Below are 19162 nucleotides of genomic sequence, written 5' to 3'. Positions count from 1 at the left end.
TACTGCCCCTTCCATAGTGCGGCATTCCATCAGTACTGCCCCTTTGACAGTGCGGCGCTGCCTCAATACTGCTCCTCCAACAGTGCAGCGCTCCCTCAGTACTGTCCCTCCGAAAGTGCGGTGCTCCTTCAGTACTGCTCCTCCGACAGTGCGGCGCTCCCTCAATACTGCTCCTCCGACAGTGCGGCGCTACCTCAGTACTGTCCCTCCGACAGTGCGGCACTCCCTCAGTACTGCCCCTCCGACAGTGCGCCGCTCCCTCTGTACTGTCCCTCCGACAGTGCGGCACTCCCTCAGTACTGCCGCTCTGAGAGTGTGGCGCTCCTTCAGTACTGCCCCTCCGACAGTGCGGCGCTCCCTCAGTACTGCCCCTCCAACAGTACGGCGCTCCCTCAGTATGTCCCTCCAACAGTGCGGCGCTCCCTCAGTACTGCCCCTCTGACAATGCGGCGCTCCCTCAGTACTGGCAGCGGGAGTGTCGGCTTGGATTATGTGCTGAAGTCTCTGGAGTGGGCTCGAGCATCGTGGTGGAGCTGCGGCGAATGAGGGTTCGGGGCCCAGAAGAGCCTCGGGCCCAGGGGCAGCACGGGCCAGCCCAGACTGCGATATGTGTACACACTAGGTCAGTGCAGCAGAGCAGGTCTACAGTCTTCCTGGTTAAACCTTGTCACTGGACCAAGACCTAGCTCTGTCAAGCCCTAGCTCTGTCAAGCCCATGTGGTGGCTGGTGTGCAACGGCCACCACACGTTAAAAAATCCACGCACAGGCATCTTCCACCCCCTCAATTGGAGTTCAGGAATGGAATATCGGGTCCTTCATTGAAACATCTGTGAACTCAGGTGGAAGCAAGTCATCCTCATTCGAGGGACCGCCTTGATGACATCATCCATTGAATTTCCATATTCCCTTCAGCATTCCTGTCACACAGACGCTACAAGACGCAGCCAAGTGAACGACTTTACCTTTCAAAGACGCGTCGAGCCATCATAAGCAGAGCGGCATACAGGACTGTGATATATAAGTGGGAAACCTTTGCATACTCATAGCCCTCCCTGTCCTGCAGATCGGCCCAGGTTAGATTTCGGGGAAGCCAGAGGTGATCCCACCAAAACCAGTCGCTCAGTGTCTGCAACATCCTGCTGGCAATAAAGCAACAATTAATCTGTGCTCATCAAATACATTTCAAAATTGTCCATTGCATCAGCATTAAACTAAACCTTATCTTCAGACTCGATCAAATCTTCATTGCTGGTCACATCAGCCATAATAAACAGCGAATGAACAGTGTAAAAGGACTGGGCTCTTTGCCCCACACTGATACCCTGCTCAGCACACACAAGCTGCTAAAAGTTCTCACTCTAACCCGGACAGCGCTGCAGCAGTATTTCTGTTCCCAGGTACTTCAAAATGCTGTCAATAGAATTTACTTTTGGTTTGTGGGAAAGAGTTTGAGAATCTACAGCTGTTTCTGTGATAGTGAACCATTTTCTAATTGGGTGGAAATTCGATCTTCTGCCGTCTCTCTCAGCACCCTGGAGGGGCGGCAATGGCGGCAGAAAGCACTTGCGCCAAGGCGGCCAGGTTCCAGCGCCCCGCCGGGACATTTGGTGCCAGAATCGATGGCGGGTAGGAGCATTACCGCCCGGGAGATGCGAGCCGGTGTGCAACGCCCTTGGTTGCAACACCGGCTTGATTTTTGGTTGCCGCCCGATCCTGTGGAAACTGCAGCGGCCGCAGTGAGGTAAGTAATGTCGACCTCGGGTAAGTGTGATTGTTTTTTAAATAGTGCGGTGGCGTGGGCTATATATTGGGAATGTTTTTGTTGGTTTTTTTCAGGTTCCCCCCCCCCCACCCCAGGCTTCTCTTACAGTGCTCCGAGGCGGGCTGTTTAGCTCAGGATTGTCGCTTGCTCAGCCGGCCTAGCGCCCTAAGAGAGGTGTGCAACGCCTCCCTTAGTGCTCCGCCCCACACTTCGGGCCCAGCTGATGAATTTTGTGGCAGAAGACGCAAACCATTTTCCGACGCAAAATTTACCGCTGTGCCCAGGACACCGCCCCAACTGCGGCGCAAGCGAATTTCCCCCCCCCCCATTATCTTCATAATATATGACTTTGAATTGGAAACAAAAATCTTTTGACAGATGTGTTAAGCCATATCAGTCCATGAAGGGTTAACCACCTGGCAGTGAAGGGAAGGAATCTTATCTCCGAGTGTGAGTGTTTGTTCCTGCTGGATTTCAACCTTTCAGCCAGCTTGGCCACGCATTGTGCAGAATATTTTTGACTAACTGGATTACATTAGCAGGTGGAGCAGGGAGGCAAGCTGAGACCAACATGACTCTGGACCCGGAGAGAGGGCTCAAAGGCAAATACTCTTCACGTAAATTCACCGCACCCCAATGACAAAGAGGTTCTTGCGAAACGAAACCGGGCCGTTGAATTGAGAACCCAGGAGCAAGGATGGGTGAAATTGCTACCTTCACCATAGGCAGTAATCGGGGGCAGGGGTTCGCCCGGCTGTTATACACCCAATTACTATTATTATATCGATTAACACCAGGCGGGTTCCACAGGGGTTGGGTGACCTGTCCCACCACAATAACGCCCAGGCACTGAAGATATACTTACCTTCTGATCCCAAGCAGATAAACTGAGGAACTTGAATCATTTCTAGCAAATGACTTTCTTCACAGAGATCTTGATCTCATTAAAAGATCTCACGGTCCCAAATACTCACACGGCTGCATACTTTTGGGGACTGTCTTAATTGTGAGGAATATCAAAGTCACCAAATCCACTTCAGTTTGAACTTTGATTCTTGGGTTAGATTTTAAAATGACTACAACTGAACTGATTATGAGTAAGACAAACAAACATTGAAGCGAGTCACACAGTAAATAGCAGGTGCCATGCTGGGCCGAGTCCAACGGCCAAGTTAAACAGAAGCTTACAGCCCATGTTCAGAAAGACAATATTTGAGCTGTGGGTGCAGCCGTGCATGATCGATTCGCGCTGTGACGCATTCTCGCCGTGTAGTGCTTGACGAACTTAGAGCTTCAGGTTATCCACACCAGAAGCTCCTAAAGGACTGCTGCTCTCCCTTGAAGGTGGCCGGGTTCCAGATTGAAAACATGATGGATGCACAGCACAAACACAGAATAGCACAATTGCAACCTGCTGTTCAAAAGGTGCTGATGTGGGAGGAGCTACAGAAAAGGATGGATCTTTTGGGAGGGCGGAGGCTCCCCCAGTCAGGATTGCTGCTGAACCAGCCTGGATGAAGAATGAAAGAAGAAAGACTTGCATTTATATAGCGCCTTTTATGACCACCAGACATCCCAAAGCACTTTGCAGCCAATGAAATACTTTTTGACATGTAGTTACTGTTGCAATGTGGGAAACGCGGCAGCCAATTTGTGCACAGCAAGCTCGCACAAACAGCAATGTGATAATGACCAGATAATCTGTTTTAGTGATGTTGATTGAGGAATAAACATTGGCCAGGACACTCGGGATAACTTCGAAATAGTGCCGTAGTATCTTTTACGTCCACCAGAGATTCAGAGTGTTAATCCTCTCAGCTGCGACACAGTGTAACGTATTTACTCTGTAGCGCTTGAAAGCAAGAGGCACCAGGCATGCTGCACACAAGGTACCTGCACAATGTACCTTCACACACTCTGCTGGTCTGGGCACTTAAATCACACACTCTTCTACTGGAGAAGGCTGCACATAATCGGCACCAGTAACTGCGGACAGGAGGGACCATACTGAAACCATGACCTTCCTGTGAGCAGTGTGCCCTGCAGATTCTGGCTATGGAGACAAGAGGGAGAGGGGAGGGCAGTACCTGCAGTATCATCCCTTGTTTTCACTCTTTCTCTGCTCAGTGAAATGGAGAGACTGAAGAAACAGGGATTGTTCTCCTTAGAGCAGAGAAGGTGAAGGGGAGATTTAATTGAGATGTTCAAAATTATATGCGGGTTTGATTAAATAAATTGGGAGACACTGTTTCCGTTGGTAGGAGGGTCGGTAATCAGCTCACAGATTTAAGGTACTTGGCAAAAAAAACAGAGGCGAGATGAGAATTTTTTTTCACAGCGAGTTGTGATCGGGAACGCGCTGCCTGAAAGGGCGGTGGAAGCAGATTCAATCGTAACTTTCAAAAGGGAATTGGATAAATATTGAAAAATAAAAATTTGCAGGGCTGTGGGGAAAGAGCAGGCAAGTGGGACTAATTGGACAGCTCTTTCATCTATCTTCATAGGCACGATGGGCCGAATAGCCTCCTTCAGTGATGTACGATTCTCTGATATTCATGGACTCATTCACTTCCTCACACATACAATGCGGCTCGGAAGGGGCAAGTTTCGGTATAATTGAGGGAGACAGTTTAGAGTGAGCCATGCAGCCTCCACAGTTTGGGGGTGCCTATGGACAAGTCCACAATCTCTCGGCTGTGCAGTGCTGGATGACCATCCTGGAGAGCGTTGCCACCTCATGAGCCTCCTTGGTTCCAATGTGGAACCACCTTGGTCCTGCTCCTAAGCTCGAGCACAGTTTCCAGTACAAATGCTCAGACTGGGGCCCTAAAGACCTTGAGCTCCAATTTACAATGGCCGGCCTCGGTGTGTAAAATGCAGCAATATTGAAGACCTGTGCCGGGGTGTACTGCAGCACTTCCACTCTCGGTCCAGGAATATGAATCTTTGCTGCATGGTCTGTTTCTCATTATATCTCCCATCAGGCCTGGAGCTTGGGAGTAATGGGCCATGGTTCAGTGCATAGTGTCAGTTTCTCACAGCCACCAGTCCATCCTCCTAGTGGAGTAATGGTGGCAGCACGCATTGTCGTAAAATGAATGAATCATGGCAACTGCCAGAGTTGTAGGTAATAATGTGCATTATTCACTTCAATACTGAGGGAGATGTCAGATAAGACGTTAAACCAAGGCCCCATCTGCCCTCAGGTGGATGTAAAAGATCCCATGGCACTATTTGAAGAAGAGCAGGGAGTTTTGCTAGACTTTCACCAGCAGGTAATGTCTCCCTCAATTCCACCTAAACTTGAGCCTCCTTTGTGTCTTGGTCAATATTTATCTTTCAACCACCATAACTGAAACAGATGATCTGGTCATTTATTACATTACCGTTTTTGGGACCTTGCTGTGTGCAAATTGGTTGCAAAATTCCTCTTTGGGACGCCCTGAGGTCGTGCAAGCCACTGTACAAATGCAAGTTCTTTCTTTGATTGCTGATGTTCTGTACCTGTGGTCACAAGACCAGTGGCAGAGTGATGGGGTGGCAGGACATGAGGGGACACCAGAACAATTTCATTCTCAGCACTCGTTCCACTGGTTCAATTTGCTTTCTGTCCCTTAAGATGATTAATTTAATTTTTCAATCTGAGATTTTAAGTTGAAATTCTTCGGACATTCTCTCACTTTCCCATTGTTAACTTCATTGGAAGAGCTGCAGAAATCCCAGAAACATATTGCAAACACCACTTACACTGTTTGTCAGAGATTCCGCAGTTGTTCTGCTGAATTAGCATAAGATTGTAAATCCATCCCTTTAAATAACATTTAAAATCTGCTTAATTTTATATCTTTCCTATATTCACTCAGCTTTTATTTGCACCAGTTACTGATACAAAAATCTATAGATTTGTGACTAAAGCACCAATAACTTCACAATTAATGTACTTTTAAATTATGTTCTTGATCATATTTGTAGATGGAGTCCTATTACTTAATAATATTATTTCAATATTTCTTTGTCACTCATAATTAACTTATTATATTATTGTACACTAAAAATTCAATACCTACTATGTTAAATTGAACTTAAAAATTGTTGTGGCTAGGGTCCCTTGGATCATGACTGAAAACGCGTCATGATTGATGTCACCAGACTGCTCAATCTCATTGGACTGGGTAACGTGCTGGGCATGCTTAACAGGCCCCATTAAGATAAGTTCATTTTCTACAGCGGGATGGAGCCAGCAGCGGGGTCGGGACCTGCCACGCACATTTGCTGCACCGGACCCGCCCAGGTAAGGACAATCTTCCCACACTAGCATTTTCAGGGAATTCTCTATTTAAAACCCTAACCCTTCCAAACCCTTCTGCATTCCTTATTCTGTCTCCCAAAGTGTAGTATCTCACACTTCAGCACATGGAATTGCATCAGCCACCTGCCCATTCCGCTAATCTGTCTATGTCTTTCTGAAGTCATTTACAGACCTCCTCACTATTGGCCAAATGTACTTTATGTCATCTGCAAACTTTGAAATTATGTTTTCCTACACTTCAAAAGTACTTCATTGGCTGCAAAACAAACACCCTGAGGTGGTGAAAGATCGATATAAAAACCTACGCTGCACTCTGTTGTGTTCATACTCTATTTATTTGTTACAGCTCACTGGACAGGCATTAAGACCCTGCGGGAGCTAGTCACAGTTGTTGTATTCATTCTGGTGCATGCCGGTTTGGGACACCATTTTGGATTGTATAAAAGCACAGTTAAGTTACATTTCCCCTGGTTCAGTTTGTCAGTTATGTACATGTACACAACACACTCCCTCCAAGTCAATATATCCTCCCTAAGGTATGATGCCCTGAACTGCTCCCAGTGTGGTCTAACCAGGGTTTGTACAGCTGCAGCATAACGTCTCCCCCCTTGTATTCGAGTCCTCTAGATATAAAGACCTGCATCCCATTAGCCTTTTTGATTATTTTATGTACCTGTTCATGACATTTGAATGATCTATGTACTTGGATCCATGTCTCTTTGGACCCCCACTGTTTTTAGCTTTTCACCATTTAGAAAGTACCCTGTTCTATCCTTTTTAGGTCCAAAGTGGATGACCTCACATTTGCTGACATTGAAATCCATTTGCTACAGTTTTGCCCATTCACTTAATCTATCGATATCCTGGTGTAATTTTATGCTTTCATCTACACTTCCTGCAATGCCGCCTATTGTGTAGAATGGGCCGATACTCTCTGGAGTTTAGATGAGAGGTGATCTCATTGAAACATATAAGGTTCTGAAGGGGATTGACAGGGTAGATGCTGAGAGGTTGTTTCCCCTGGCTGGAGTGTCTAGAACCAGGAGGCACAGTCTCAGGATAAGTGGCAAGCCATTTAAGATCGAGACGTGTTGGAATTTCTTCACGCAGAGGGGTGTGAATCTTTGGAATTCTCTGCCCCAGAGGGCTGTGCATGCTGAATCTTTGAGTATATTCAAGGCTGAGATCGATAGATTTTTTGACTCTAGGGGAATCAAGGGATATGGAGATCGGGCGGGAAAGTGAAGTTGAGGTCGATGATCAGTCATGATCTTATTGAATGGCAGAGCAGGCTCAAGGGGCCTACTCCTGCTCCTACTTCTATGTTCTTATGTTGTTATGCTCTTCTTAATGGGATTGTTTACGTCCACTTGAGAAAGCAGATGGGGCCTCGGTTTAACGTTTCATCCGAAGGATGGCACCACCAACAGTGCCGCACTCCTTCAGCACTGCACTGGAGTCTCTGGAGTGGGATGTGAACTCATGACCTTCTGACTCAGAGACAAGACTGCTACCACTAAACTAAGCTGAACCTTGGGACTGCCTGGGAAAGATGCTTCTCAAAACGACTGGCTGAAAATAACTGAGATGCACAGAAAACCCAGCACATCTGGACTCCACTCCGAGCCCCACCCATCCCCGGAAGGACCTCACAATTGTGCAGTTTCTGGCCCCAGCCAGGCTTAGGCGTTGGCCTCTGCTAATCAGCAAGCGTACTTTGGTGTTGTTGCCAGCTACAGAAGTGTAAAGCGTTGGGAGCCGGCGTCACTTACCGGGCTGGCCCACAAGGCGCGGTGGTTTATGGTCTGATCTGTGGCAGTGGCCACTGGTTAGATGAGTAATACACTTGGGGCAGGATATTATAGTCTCATTGAGTTGATTTGATTTAAGCACATGCCCACAACGTGCCAATTACCACTGCTGGAATATATTTGTAAGAATTAGTGCCTACTGTTTGATGGAGTGGTATATTATGCAGCACTGGGACATTGTTCCTGTTCTGAAGCATTACCAACCTCACTGTGGCAGGGGAGGGGCACTGAATAGAGGCCCACCTCCTTCCCACAAGGATGGTGGAGGCAAACACTCATTTCCAGGCTGGGCTTTCAGATGCTGAGCGGAGGCCTAGGGGCATTGTAGAGGCCAGGGAGGAGGGCGGGGGGGAAGGGTGCAGACTGCTCATCCACAAAACGTGAGTGTCCTAGGAACATTAGGGGAAGAAATCTGAGCAAAAAAGATAGCAACAGGGTTTAGCTTGCAATAAGCGTAAGTAGCCTCCAATGAACAGCCAGTGAAAAAGAAAGGAAAGATAGATTACGAAAGTAAACTTGCGCAAAACATAAAAACAGATAGTAAAAGCTTTTACCAATATATGAAACGGAAAAGAGTGACGAAAGTAAATGTTGGTCCCTTAGAAGATGAGAAGGGGGATTTAATAATGGGAAATGTGGAAATGGCTGAGACCTTAAACAATTATTTTGCTTCGGTCTTCACAGTGGAAGACACAAAAACCATGCCAAAAATTGTTGGTCACGGGAATGTGGGAAGGGAGGACCTTGAGGTAATCACTATCACTAGGGGTTAGTGCTGGACAGGCTAATGGGACTCAAGGTAGACAAGTCCCCTGGTCCAGATGAAATGCATCCCAGGGTATTAAAAGAGATGGCGGAAGTTATAGCAGATGCATTAGTTATAATCTACCAAAATTCTCTGGACTCTGGGGAGGTACCAGTGGATTGGAAAGCAGCTAATGTAACGCCTCTGTTTAAAAAAGGGGAAAGACAAAAGGCAGGTAACTATAGGCCGGTTAGTTTAACATCTGTAGTGGGGAAAATGCTTGAAGCTATCATTAAGGAAGAAATAGCGGGACATCTAGATAGGAATAGTGCAATCAAGCAGACGCAACATGGATTCATGAAGGGGAAATCATGTTTAACTAATTTACTGGAATTCTTTGAGGATATAACGAGCATGGTGGATAGAGGTGTACCGATGGATGTGGTGTATTTAGATTTCCAAAAGGCATTCGATAAGGTGCCACACAAAAGGTTACTGCAGAAGATAAAGGTACGCGGAGTCAGAGGAAATGTATTAGCATGGATCGAGAATTGGCTGGCTAACAGATAGCAGAGAGTCGGGATAAATGGGTACTTTTCGGGTTGGAAATCGGTGGTTAGTGGTGTGCCACAGGGATCGGTGCTGGGACCACAACTGTTTACAATATACATAGATGACCTGGAAGAGGGGACAGAGTGTAGTGTAACAAAATTTGCAGATGACACAAAGATTAGTGGGAAAGCGGGTTGTGTAGAGGACACAGAGAGGCTGCAAAGATATTTAGATAGGTTAAGCGAATGGGCTAAGGTTTGGCAGATGGAATACAATGTCGGAAAATGTGAGGTCATCCACCAGTAAAAGGGAATATTATTTGAATGGGGAGAAATTACAACATGCTGCGGTGCAGAGGGACCTGGGGGTCCTTGTGCATGAATCCCAAAATGTTAGTTTGCAGGTGCAGCAGGTAATCAGGAAGGCAAATGGAATGTTGGCCTTCATTGCGAGAGGGATGGAGTACAAAAGCAGGGAGGTCCTGCTGCAACTGTACAGGGTATTGGTGAGGCCGCACCTGGAGTACTGCGTGCAGTTTTGTTTACCTTACTTAAGGAAGGATATACTAGCTTTGGAGGGGGTACAGAGACGATTCACTAGGCTGATACCGGAGATGAGGGGGTTACCTTATGATGATAGATTGAGTAGACTGGTCTTTACTCGTTGGAGTTCAGAAGGATGAGGGGTGAGCTTATAGAAACATTTAAAATAATGAAAGGGATAGACAAGATAGAGGCAGAGAGGTTGTTTCCACTGGTCGGGGAGACTAGAACTAGGGGGCACAGCCTCAAAATACGGGGGAGCCAATTTAAAACCGAGTTGAGAAGGAATTTCTTCTCTCAGACGGTTGTGAATCTGTGAAATTCTCTGCCCAAGGAAGCAGTTGAGGCTAGCTCATTGAATGTATTCAAATCACAGATAGATAGATTTTTAACCAATAAGGGAATTAAGGGTTACGGGGAGCGGGCGGTTAAGTGGAGCTGAGTCCACAGCCAGATCAGCCATGAGCTTGTTGAATGGCGGAGCAGGCTCGAGGGGCTTGATGGCCTACTCCTGTTCCTAATTCTTATGTTGATCAATGTATTCCAATAAACAATATTTGCCTGTTTTTATAATATTAATTATTTTACATCACATCTCACTATTTCTAACATGCCTGGGGATTATGTTTCCCAGATACCCAATTGGAGGACTCAACTTTCAGTCCAATCAGCTACCAAGCTTTGCTTTTCTACCCCCACCGCCCAACCAGAACCCTTCCCCCTCCGCCCAACCAGAACCCTTCCCCCACCGCCCAACCAGAACCCTTCCCCCTCCGCCCAACCAGAACCCTTCCCCCTCCGCCCAACCAGAACCCCTTCCCCTCCGCCCAACCAGAACCCTTCCCCTCCGCCCAACCAGAACACTTCCCCCTCCGCCCAACCAGAACCCTACCCACTCCGCCCAACCAGAACCCTTCCCCCTCCGCCCAACCAGAACCCTACCTCCTCCGCCCAACCAGAACCCTTCCCCCTCCGCCCAACCAGAACCCCTCCCCCTCCGCCCAACCAGAACCCTTCCCCCTCCGCCCAACCAGAACCCTTCCCCCTCCAACCCTTCCCCTCCGCCCAACCAGAACCCTTCCCCCTCCGCCCAACCAGAACCCTACCCCCTCCGCCCAACCAGAACCCTACCCCCTCCGCCCAACCAGAACCCTACCCCCTCCGCCCAACCAGAATCCTTCCCCCTCCAACCCTTCCCCCTCCGCCCAACCAGAACCCTTCCGCCCAACCAGAACCCTTCCCCCTCCGCCCAACCAGAACCCCTTCCCCCTCCGCCCAACCAGAACCCCTCCCCCTCCGCCCAACCAGAACCCCTCCCCCTCCGCCCAACCAGAACCCCTTCCCCTCCGCCCAACCAGAACACTTCCCCCTCCGCCCAACCAGAACCCTACCCACTCCGCCCAACCAGAACCCTTCCCCCTCCGCCCAACCAGAACCCTACCTCCTCCGCCCAACCAGAACCCTTCCCCCTCCGCCCAACCAGAACCCCTCCCCCTCCGCCCAACCAGAACCCTTCCCCCTCCGCCCAACCAGAACCCTTCCCCCTCCAACCCTTCCCCTCCGCCCAACCAGAACCCTTCCCCCTCCGCCCAACCAGAACCCTACCCCCTCCGCCCAACCAGAACCCTACCCCCTCCGCCCAACCAGAACCCTTCCCCCTCCGCCCAACCAGAACCCTTCCCCCTCCAACCCTTCCCCTCCGCCCAACCAGAACCCTTCCCCCTCCGCCCAACCAGAACCCTTCCCCCTCCAACCCTTCCCCCTCCGCCCAACCAGAACCCTTCCGCCCAACCAGAACCCTTCCCCCTCCGCCCAACCAGAACCCCTTCCCCCTCCGCCCAACCAGAACCCCTTCCCCACCGCCCAACCAGAACCCCTCCCCCTCCGCCCAACCAGAACCCCTTCCCCTCCGCCCAACCAGAACCCCTTCCCCCTCTGCCCAACCAGAACCCTACCCCCTCCGCCCAACCAGAACCCCACCCCCTCCGCCCAACCAGAACCCCACCCCCTCCGCCCAACCAGAACCCCACCCCCTCCATCCAACCAGAACCCTTCCCGCACCGCCCAACCAGAACCCTCATCTGAAAGATGGCACCTCCGACAGTGCAGCACTGGAGTGTCAGCCTGGATTTTTTGTGCTTAAGTCCCTGCAGTGGGACTTGAACCCACAACCTTCTGACTTGGGGCAAGTGTTAAGAGATACTTAAGGAGAAATTAGAATACATAACAGGTCAAAGAGATAGGTTTCAAGGGGCATCTTAAAGAGGAAAGAGAGGTAGAGAGGCGGAGAGGTTTAGGGAGAGAATTCCAGAGCTTAGGGCCTAGGCAGCAGGAGGCATGGCCACCAATGGTGGGGCGATTAAAATCGGTGATGCTCAAGAGGCCAAAATTAGAGGAGCGCAGAGATCTCCCGAGGGAGTGTGGGGCTGAAGGAGATTACAGAGATATGGAGGGGTGAGGCCATGGAGGGATTTGTAAACAAGCATAAGAATTTTAAATAGAATCGTTGCCGGACCATGCCAATGGAGGTCAAAGTTAGGACAAGGGCAGCGGAGTTTTGGATGAGCTGAAGTTTAAGGAGGGTGGAAGGTGAGAGGCCAGCCAGGAGAGAATTGGAATAGTCAAGTCTGGAGGTAATAAAGGCACTCATGTTTTGAGACTGACACCTAGATTTAATAGACCCGCACTTCTCCCATTATAACAGCAGCTTGCAGTTAGATAGAACCTTTAACATAGAAAACATCCAAAGAAGCTTCACAGAGGAGAAACAGAGTTAGGGGCAATAACCAACACTTCATCGAAAAGCTTTCACGGAGACTTTTGAAGGTGGGAAGATGAGGGATTTGGGGAAGGAGGTTCCAGAGGGTATGGCCAAGATGATTGAAGGTTGTGCCAACGGTTGGAGGAGTGGGGAGAGAGGTGGTGTGGGCTGAGCCACACAGGGATCGGTAAGTGAGGGTGAGGGTTTGGAATTCGATATGTTGTGGCTCAGGGAGCCCAAGGAGGTCATAGGGCTGGGGGGGGAGGTGGCGGTGGGTGGAGAGGTCACTGGGACTTGGTGCGGGACAGGAGCTGGTCAATGCTGTTTTGCATCGGTTGGAGTTTATATAGGGCACAGCTAAGGAGGTCAGTGAGGTAGGTATTGTACTGCTCGAGTTTGTATTCATTTTCTATCTTGGCACCTAACACAACACTGGATCCCCAGCCTGCGTGGCTAGACCCTGTGCTTCTGGCGGAGTCTCTGCTCTCATCACATTTCCCTCAGGTGGGGCAGATCTGCTCTCAGAGTCTCTATTAAACCTGGGAGGTAATGGCAGAAACACACAGCAGTTTTGTCAGCCTCTGAATCGTCTTTACACCCTCAGGCGCTGACTGACTGGCTGTGTGTATCTTGCCTTTGATGTTGCCAGTGTTCACAGTTCTGCCTTTAGCCAAACAAACAGTAGCATGGCATTAGCTTCCCCTGACCTTTATTACCGGGTCTGGAAGCAGGCTGCTCCATCCCCGCTCTGTGTCTCACGGCACTGTGCCCAGTGGTCCCAGACAGTGCGATGTTGTTTAATGTGAGGGGAGCCTCTCTCTCAAGAAAGGAAGAATGGGTAAAAGAAAAAAAACTTGCATTTATATAGTGCTTTTCGTTGCCTCAGGACATCCCATAATACTTTATTTTTTTAATTTAGTCACTAATGTAAGAACATAAGAAATAGGAACAGGAGTCGGCCATTTGGCACCTTGAGCCTGCTCCGCCATTTAATAAGATCATGGCTGATCTGATCTTGGGCTCAGCTCCACTTCCCTGCCCGCCCCCCAAGGTATTATTTAAATGGAGAAAGATTGCAAAGTGCTGCAGTACAGCGGGACCTGGGGGTACTTGTGCATGAAACACAAAAGGCTAGTATACAGGTACAGCAAGTGATCAGGAAGGCTAATGGAATCTTGGCCTTTATTGCAAAGGGGATGGAGTATAAAAGCAGGGAAGTCTTGCTACAGCTGTACAGGGTATTGGTGAGGCCACACCTGGAATACACTGTGTGCAGCTTTGGTTTCCATATTTACGAAAGGAGGCAGTTCAGAGAAGGTTCACAAGGTTGATTCCAGAGATGAGGGAGTTGACTTATGGAGGAAAGGTTGAGTAGGTTGGGCCTCGACTCATTGGAATTCAGAAGAATGAGAGGTGATCTTATCGAAACGTATAAGATTATGAGGAGGCTTGACAAGGTGGATGCAGAGAGGATGTTTCCACTGATGGGGGAGACTAGAACTAGAGGGCATAATCTTAGATTAAGAAGCCGCCCATTTAAAGCTGAGAGAGGAGAAATTTCTTCTCTCAGAGGGTTGTAAATCTGTGGAATTCGCTGTCTCAGAGAGCTGTGGAAGCTGGGACATTGAATATATTTAAGACAGAAATAGACAGTTTCTTAAACAATAAGGGAATAAGGGGTTATGGAGAGCGAGCAGGGAAGCAGACCTGAGTCCATGATCGGATCAGCCATAATCGTATTAAATGGCGGAGCAGGCTCGAGGGACTGTATGGCCTTCTCCTGCTTCTTATTTTCTTATAACCCTTTACTCCCTTATCGTTCAAAAATCTGTCTCTCTCCACCTTAACTATATTCAATGACCCAGCCTCCACTGCTCTCTGGGGCAGAGAATTCCACAGATTTCCGACCCTATGAGAAGAAATTCCTCCTCACCTCAGTTCTAAATGGGCGACCCCTTATTCTTAAACTATGCCCCCTAGTTCTAGATTCCCTCACGAGTGGAAACATCCTCTCTGCATCTACCTTGTGGAGCCCCTCAGTATCTTATAGCTGTAGGAAACACGGCAGCCAAATTGAACAGCAAGCTCCCACAAACAGCAATGAGATAAATGACCAGATAATCTGTTTTAGTGATGTCGGTTGAGGGATAAATATTGGCCAGGACACCGAGGAGAACTTCCCTGCTCTTCTTCAAATTGTGCCGTGGCATCCTTTACAGCAACCTGAGAGGGCAGACAGGGCCTCGGTTTAAAGTCTCTTTAACTGCAGAGAATCGAATACGGCCAGGGAGATATCCTGGACTAATTTCGATCGCCTGGATCGGTCAGAGAGGAATTTTCCCAGATTTTTTTCCCCAATTGACCTGGGTTTTTAAATCAGGCTTTTGCCTCTCCCAGGGGATCACATGGCTCCGGTTGCTTTGGTGCAAGGGGTGTCGCAGTTGTGTGGGGCGGACTGGTTGGGTTGGGTGCTTTTTACCTTTCTGTCATTGTTCATAGGTTTATATATTCTGAGCTGTAGATTTCTATGTTTCTGAAAGACAGCACCTCTGACAGTCCAGCACTCCCTCAGCACTGCACTGGAGTGTTAGCTTAGAATGAATTATGTCCTCAAGTCTATGGAATGGGACTTGAAACCAGAGGCAAGAGTGCTACCACTGAGCTACGGGTAACATACATATCCACAAATGGTGCCGAAATAATTAAGGATGAAGTTGATTGAGACCTAGGAGTCTTAGACAACTCATTACTTAACCTGTTTGATCAAGGAAGAGCAGCAATCAGAAAAGTCAATATACTGTTGAACTACATCGTCAGCACCAAGTCACAGGAAGTCATGATCAAACTGTACTGGGCTGTGGTCAGATCGAGCCTTGAGCACTGTCTCCAGCTCTGGTCAGACCAACCCTGAGCACTGTGTCCAGTATTGGTCACAGACACACAACCTAGTGGACAGGTACAACAAATAATTAAAAAGGCTAATGGAATGTTGTCCTTTATCTTAAGCTGGAAAACAAAAGGGGTGGAGGTTATGTTACAGCTGTATAAAGCCCTGGTTAGACACCATTTAGAGCAATGCATTAATTCTGGGCCCCGCTCCTCGGAGGATATATTGGCCTTGGAGGGGGAGCAGCGTAGATTCACCAGAATGATACCGGGGCTGAAAGGGTTACATTTTGAGGACAGGTTGCACAGACTGGGCTTGTATTCCGAGTATAGAAGATTAAGGGGGGGGGGGATCTAATCAAGGTGTTTAAGATGATTCAAGAATTTGATAGGGTGGATAGAGGGAAACTATTCCCTCTGGGGGGGGGGGGGGGGGGGGGGGAGTCCAGAACAAGGGGACATCACCTTAAAATTAGAGCCAAGCCGTTCAGAGGTGATGTCAGGAAGCACTTCTTCACACAAAGGGCAGTGGGAATCTGGAACACTCCCACCCCACCCCGCCCCCCCACCCCAAAAAGCTGTTGATGCTGGGGGTCAATTGAAAAATGTCAAAACTGAGGTTGATAGATTTTTGTTAGCTAAGAGTATTATGGGTTACGGATTGGGTAGGTGCAGTTAGGATACAGATCAGCCATGATCTAATTGCTTGGGGAACAGGCTCAAAGGGCAGAATGGCCTCCTGCTGTTCCTATGTTCCTGAGGGAGGAAGTCAAGTACTGGAGGCAGAGCAGAGAGGAGCCATGAAAGAAAGACTTGCATTTATATAACGCCTTTCATGACCTCAGGAAGTCCCAAAGCGCTTTACAGGCCATTGAAGTACTTTTGAAGTAGGGTCACTGTTGTAATGTCCCTCCAGATTCACCCCTCCCCATCTCTGTAATCTCCTCCAACCCCACAAACCCCCCCCCACAACATGTCTGCCCTCTTGAGCATCCCTGATTATAATCGCTCATTTGGTGCCTTCTGTTGCCTGGGCCCTAAGCTCTGGAACTCCGTGCCTTAACCTCTCCGCCTCTCTACCTCTATTTCCTCCCTTAAGACGGTCCTTAAACCTTATCTCTTTGACCAAGCTTTTGGTCACCTGCCCTAATTTCTCCTAATGTGGCTCGGTGTCAAACTTTTTCATCTCATAATACTTCTGTGAAGTGACTTGGGACATTAAAGATGCTACATAAATGCAAGTTGTTGTAGTTGCTGTCAGACCCTGAGGCTGAACCCCAGTGTCAGGGTCTGAGTCATTGAGAAAGACTGGAGAAACTTGAGGATGAATTTCTACAGGTGTTCTCTTGATCATTTACTGAAGACCCACAGAAATCCTGGAGAAACAGTGCAAATACCATCTACAGCATTTCTCTGGGGATTCTGCAGATCTCCTGCCAAAGTTACAGCAGGTGAATGGGAGAATCCCACGGAAATTCAACCCTTTGGACCTTTCAGCCTGGAATGCGAGAGGTAATCTTACAGAGATAGCAAAAGATATGGGAAGGGTTAATTGAAATACAATTTTTCATTAGACTGTGGGAGTAGGACAAGGGTCACGGGTTCAAACTCACAGTCGGGTCAACTGGACCTTTGGTGATAGTGTGAACAGGACGATCGGGATCAGCTGACCGTGATACGTCCCTGCCGAGAGACAAACACTGTGAAAGATGCTCATCAGGACGGCATTTCCTTTAAAGTGTGTGAAGATTATGTTATTGATCATCTTGGCCAGGGACTCAGCACCATGCTGTAAGGTAACCTCCTGAGCCCCTGGAGAGCTGAGAGAAAATGTTTAATTTTAGTCAGCTAAACTAGTGTCAGCTGTGGCTCAGTAGGTAACATTCTCGCCTCTGAATCAGAAGGTTGTGGGTTCAAGTCACATAAATCTAGGTTGACATTCCAGTGTAATGCTGAGGGAGTGCTGCACTGTTGGAGGTGCTGTCTTTCAGATGAGATGTTAAAACGAGGCCCTGTCTGCTCTCAGGTGGACATAAAAGATCCCATGGCACTATTTCGAAGAGGAGCAGGGAAGTTCTCCCCGGTGCCCTGGCCAGTATTTATCCCTCAATCAAAAACACAGATTATCTGAGCATTTATCTCATTGCTGTTTGTGGGAGTTTGCTGTGCGCAAGTTGGCTGCTGCGTTTCCCACATTACAACAGTGACTACGCTGCAAAAGTACTTCATTGGCTGTAAAGCGCTTTGAGATATCCGGTGGTCGTGAAAGGTGCTCTATAAATGCAAGTCTTTCTTTAAACAGTGAAGGAAACACACTGGAAATCAGCCATGGTTTTGTGCCAGATGCTCAATTTGATTTTGTTTTAACCTTTATTCCTGAATCTATTTTAAATCCGTATATCTTTTCCTTGGTAGTGAGTTACACTGCTGACCACTCAACTGTGATGTCCCCAGTTTTTATTCAGGATCAATCCCCCCACCACAAGGCCTGGGGGCCAGAAATGAAACTGTGCCTTAAATGCACAATCTGTAGGTGTGTAGCTGTTGGCCCATCGCTGCAGTGTTGTGCAATTTGGCCTGTTGAATAAATCATGCAAGTGTCAGGACTCCACGATCCCTGATTTTGGCACTGAAACCCGGAGAGATACACTAACAGTCAGGGATGGCACACACTCAGAGACTTTTCTCAGCACCCAGCACTTTCACAAACATGTTTTTCCAGGTTAAGCAATGAGTAGATTAACCCGCCCCCTCACCACGAAGCTAAGATCACTGTCTCCAACAGCAGCCACTGCTCTCCTGCTCACCCGGGGAAACCTGACTGACACTGGTCCCCACACTGCATCAACAATGTCCCAGGTCCCAGGTCAAGTCGCACAGTTCTCCTAGCAATAGCTAAAAGAAGAAAACTTTCCCCTGAGGAGCTTCAGACCAGCACTGTCCCACCCCCGTGTCTTCGCAGGGGATCTCGCTCACACATTCTCACAGTTAGCGACTGGTTTGGCGAGTTATTCAACCTGACCTGCATTCCTTGTTGCTAACTCTCGTGTCCCCACCTGCAGACTGGAGCTGCAGTGCCGACAGTTCCTACACAGCTCCAACCTTTCACATTCATTCTTGCAAAATCATGGTTTTACTTCATACAGTAATTTCAACAGCTCCACACACGCTCAGAAATTAAAGGCACCTTGAGATCGGTCTGTCCTTTTGTTTTCACATGATGGTGAAACTATCTGATACACTCTTGTCAAAGTAAATTTAAATACTACACTGTAACCAAAACAAGTCTCTGTGCAAACACCAGTAGCCTTCAATTCCAGTCACTCAGCGCACACACTTCACTGGTGGGCCAAGCTGCAAGTTATTTGGTGGCCCACACAATACACTAAGTAAAGATATTTAAACTGATATGGGTGTGGCTTTAGACTGGAAATACAAACAACATTGCAGCTTACCTTTCAAACTCAATGTTCTTTAATTCTTTAAGTCAGGGATGGTGGGTCTGCAGTGAGAGCTTGACGATTTGAACACTGATTACCTCGCCAGGCTTTCGCACACGTGCACAAGGCAGCATCGAGGCAGCTTGGTTGAACGTTCATGAGTTCACGCCCTCTGTTAGCACTGCTCCACTCACTAACCTGCTGCAAACACTTAACAATACCTTCAGGGCGTATTGACTCACAGAGGCTCCATTTAGTGCTTGGTGTAAAGTATGCAAAGGAAAGCAAGCTTTAAAAAAAAGTCTATTCAGCGTGGAATTTGTACAGATACACCTGTGATGTACCAGAGTGCA

At 48.3% G+C, this 19162-nt stretch overlaps 1 protein-coding gene across 2 annotated transcripts in view; it reads right to left on the bottom strand.

Annotated features, from left to right (window-relative positions):
- Nucleotides 1-18889, bottom strand: part of cers3a (ceramide synthase 3a) — a 133489-nt gene extending 114600 nt beyond the window's left edge. Inside the window, exons 1-2 of one of the 2 annotated variants that reach the window (XM_070858715.1) lie at nt 18825-18889; nt 964-1137 (exon numbers count right to left, since the gene is read on the bottom strand). In XM_070858715.1, coding sequence (XP_070714816.1) covers nt 964-1136 — 173 coding nt within the window. In that variant the 5' untranslated portion in view covers nt 1137; nt 18825-18889. Of the gene's footprint in view, nt 1-963; nt 1141-18824 lie in introns of both variants that reach the window. The other variant, XM_070858714.1, reaches the window with a different exon arrangement.
- Nucleotides 18890-19162: the final 273 nt, after the last annotated feature.

This window comes from Pristiophorus japonicus, chromosome 17 (genome assembly GCF_044704955.1).
Source record: "Pristiophorus japonicus isolate sPriJap1 chromosome 17, sPriJap1.hap1, whole genome shotgun sequence".
In the NCBI taxonomy this organism is placed as follows: domain Eukaryota; kingdom Metazoa; phylum Chordata; class Chondrichthyes; family Pristiophoridae; genus Pristiophorus; species Pristiophorus japonicus.
This window is presented reverse-complemented; position numbering and strand designations above follow the sequence as displayed.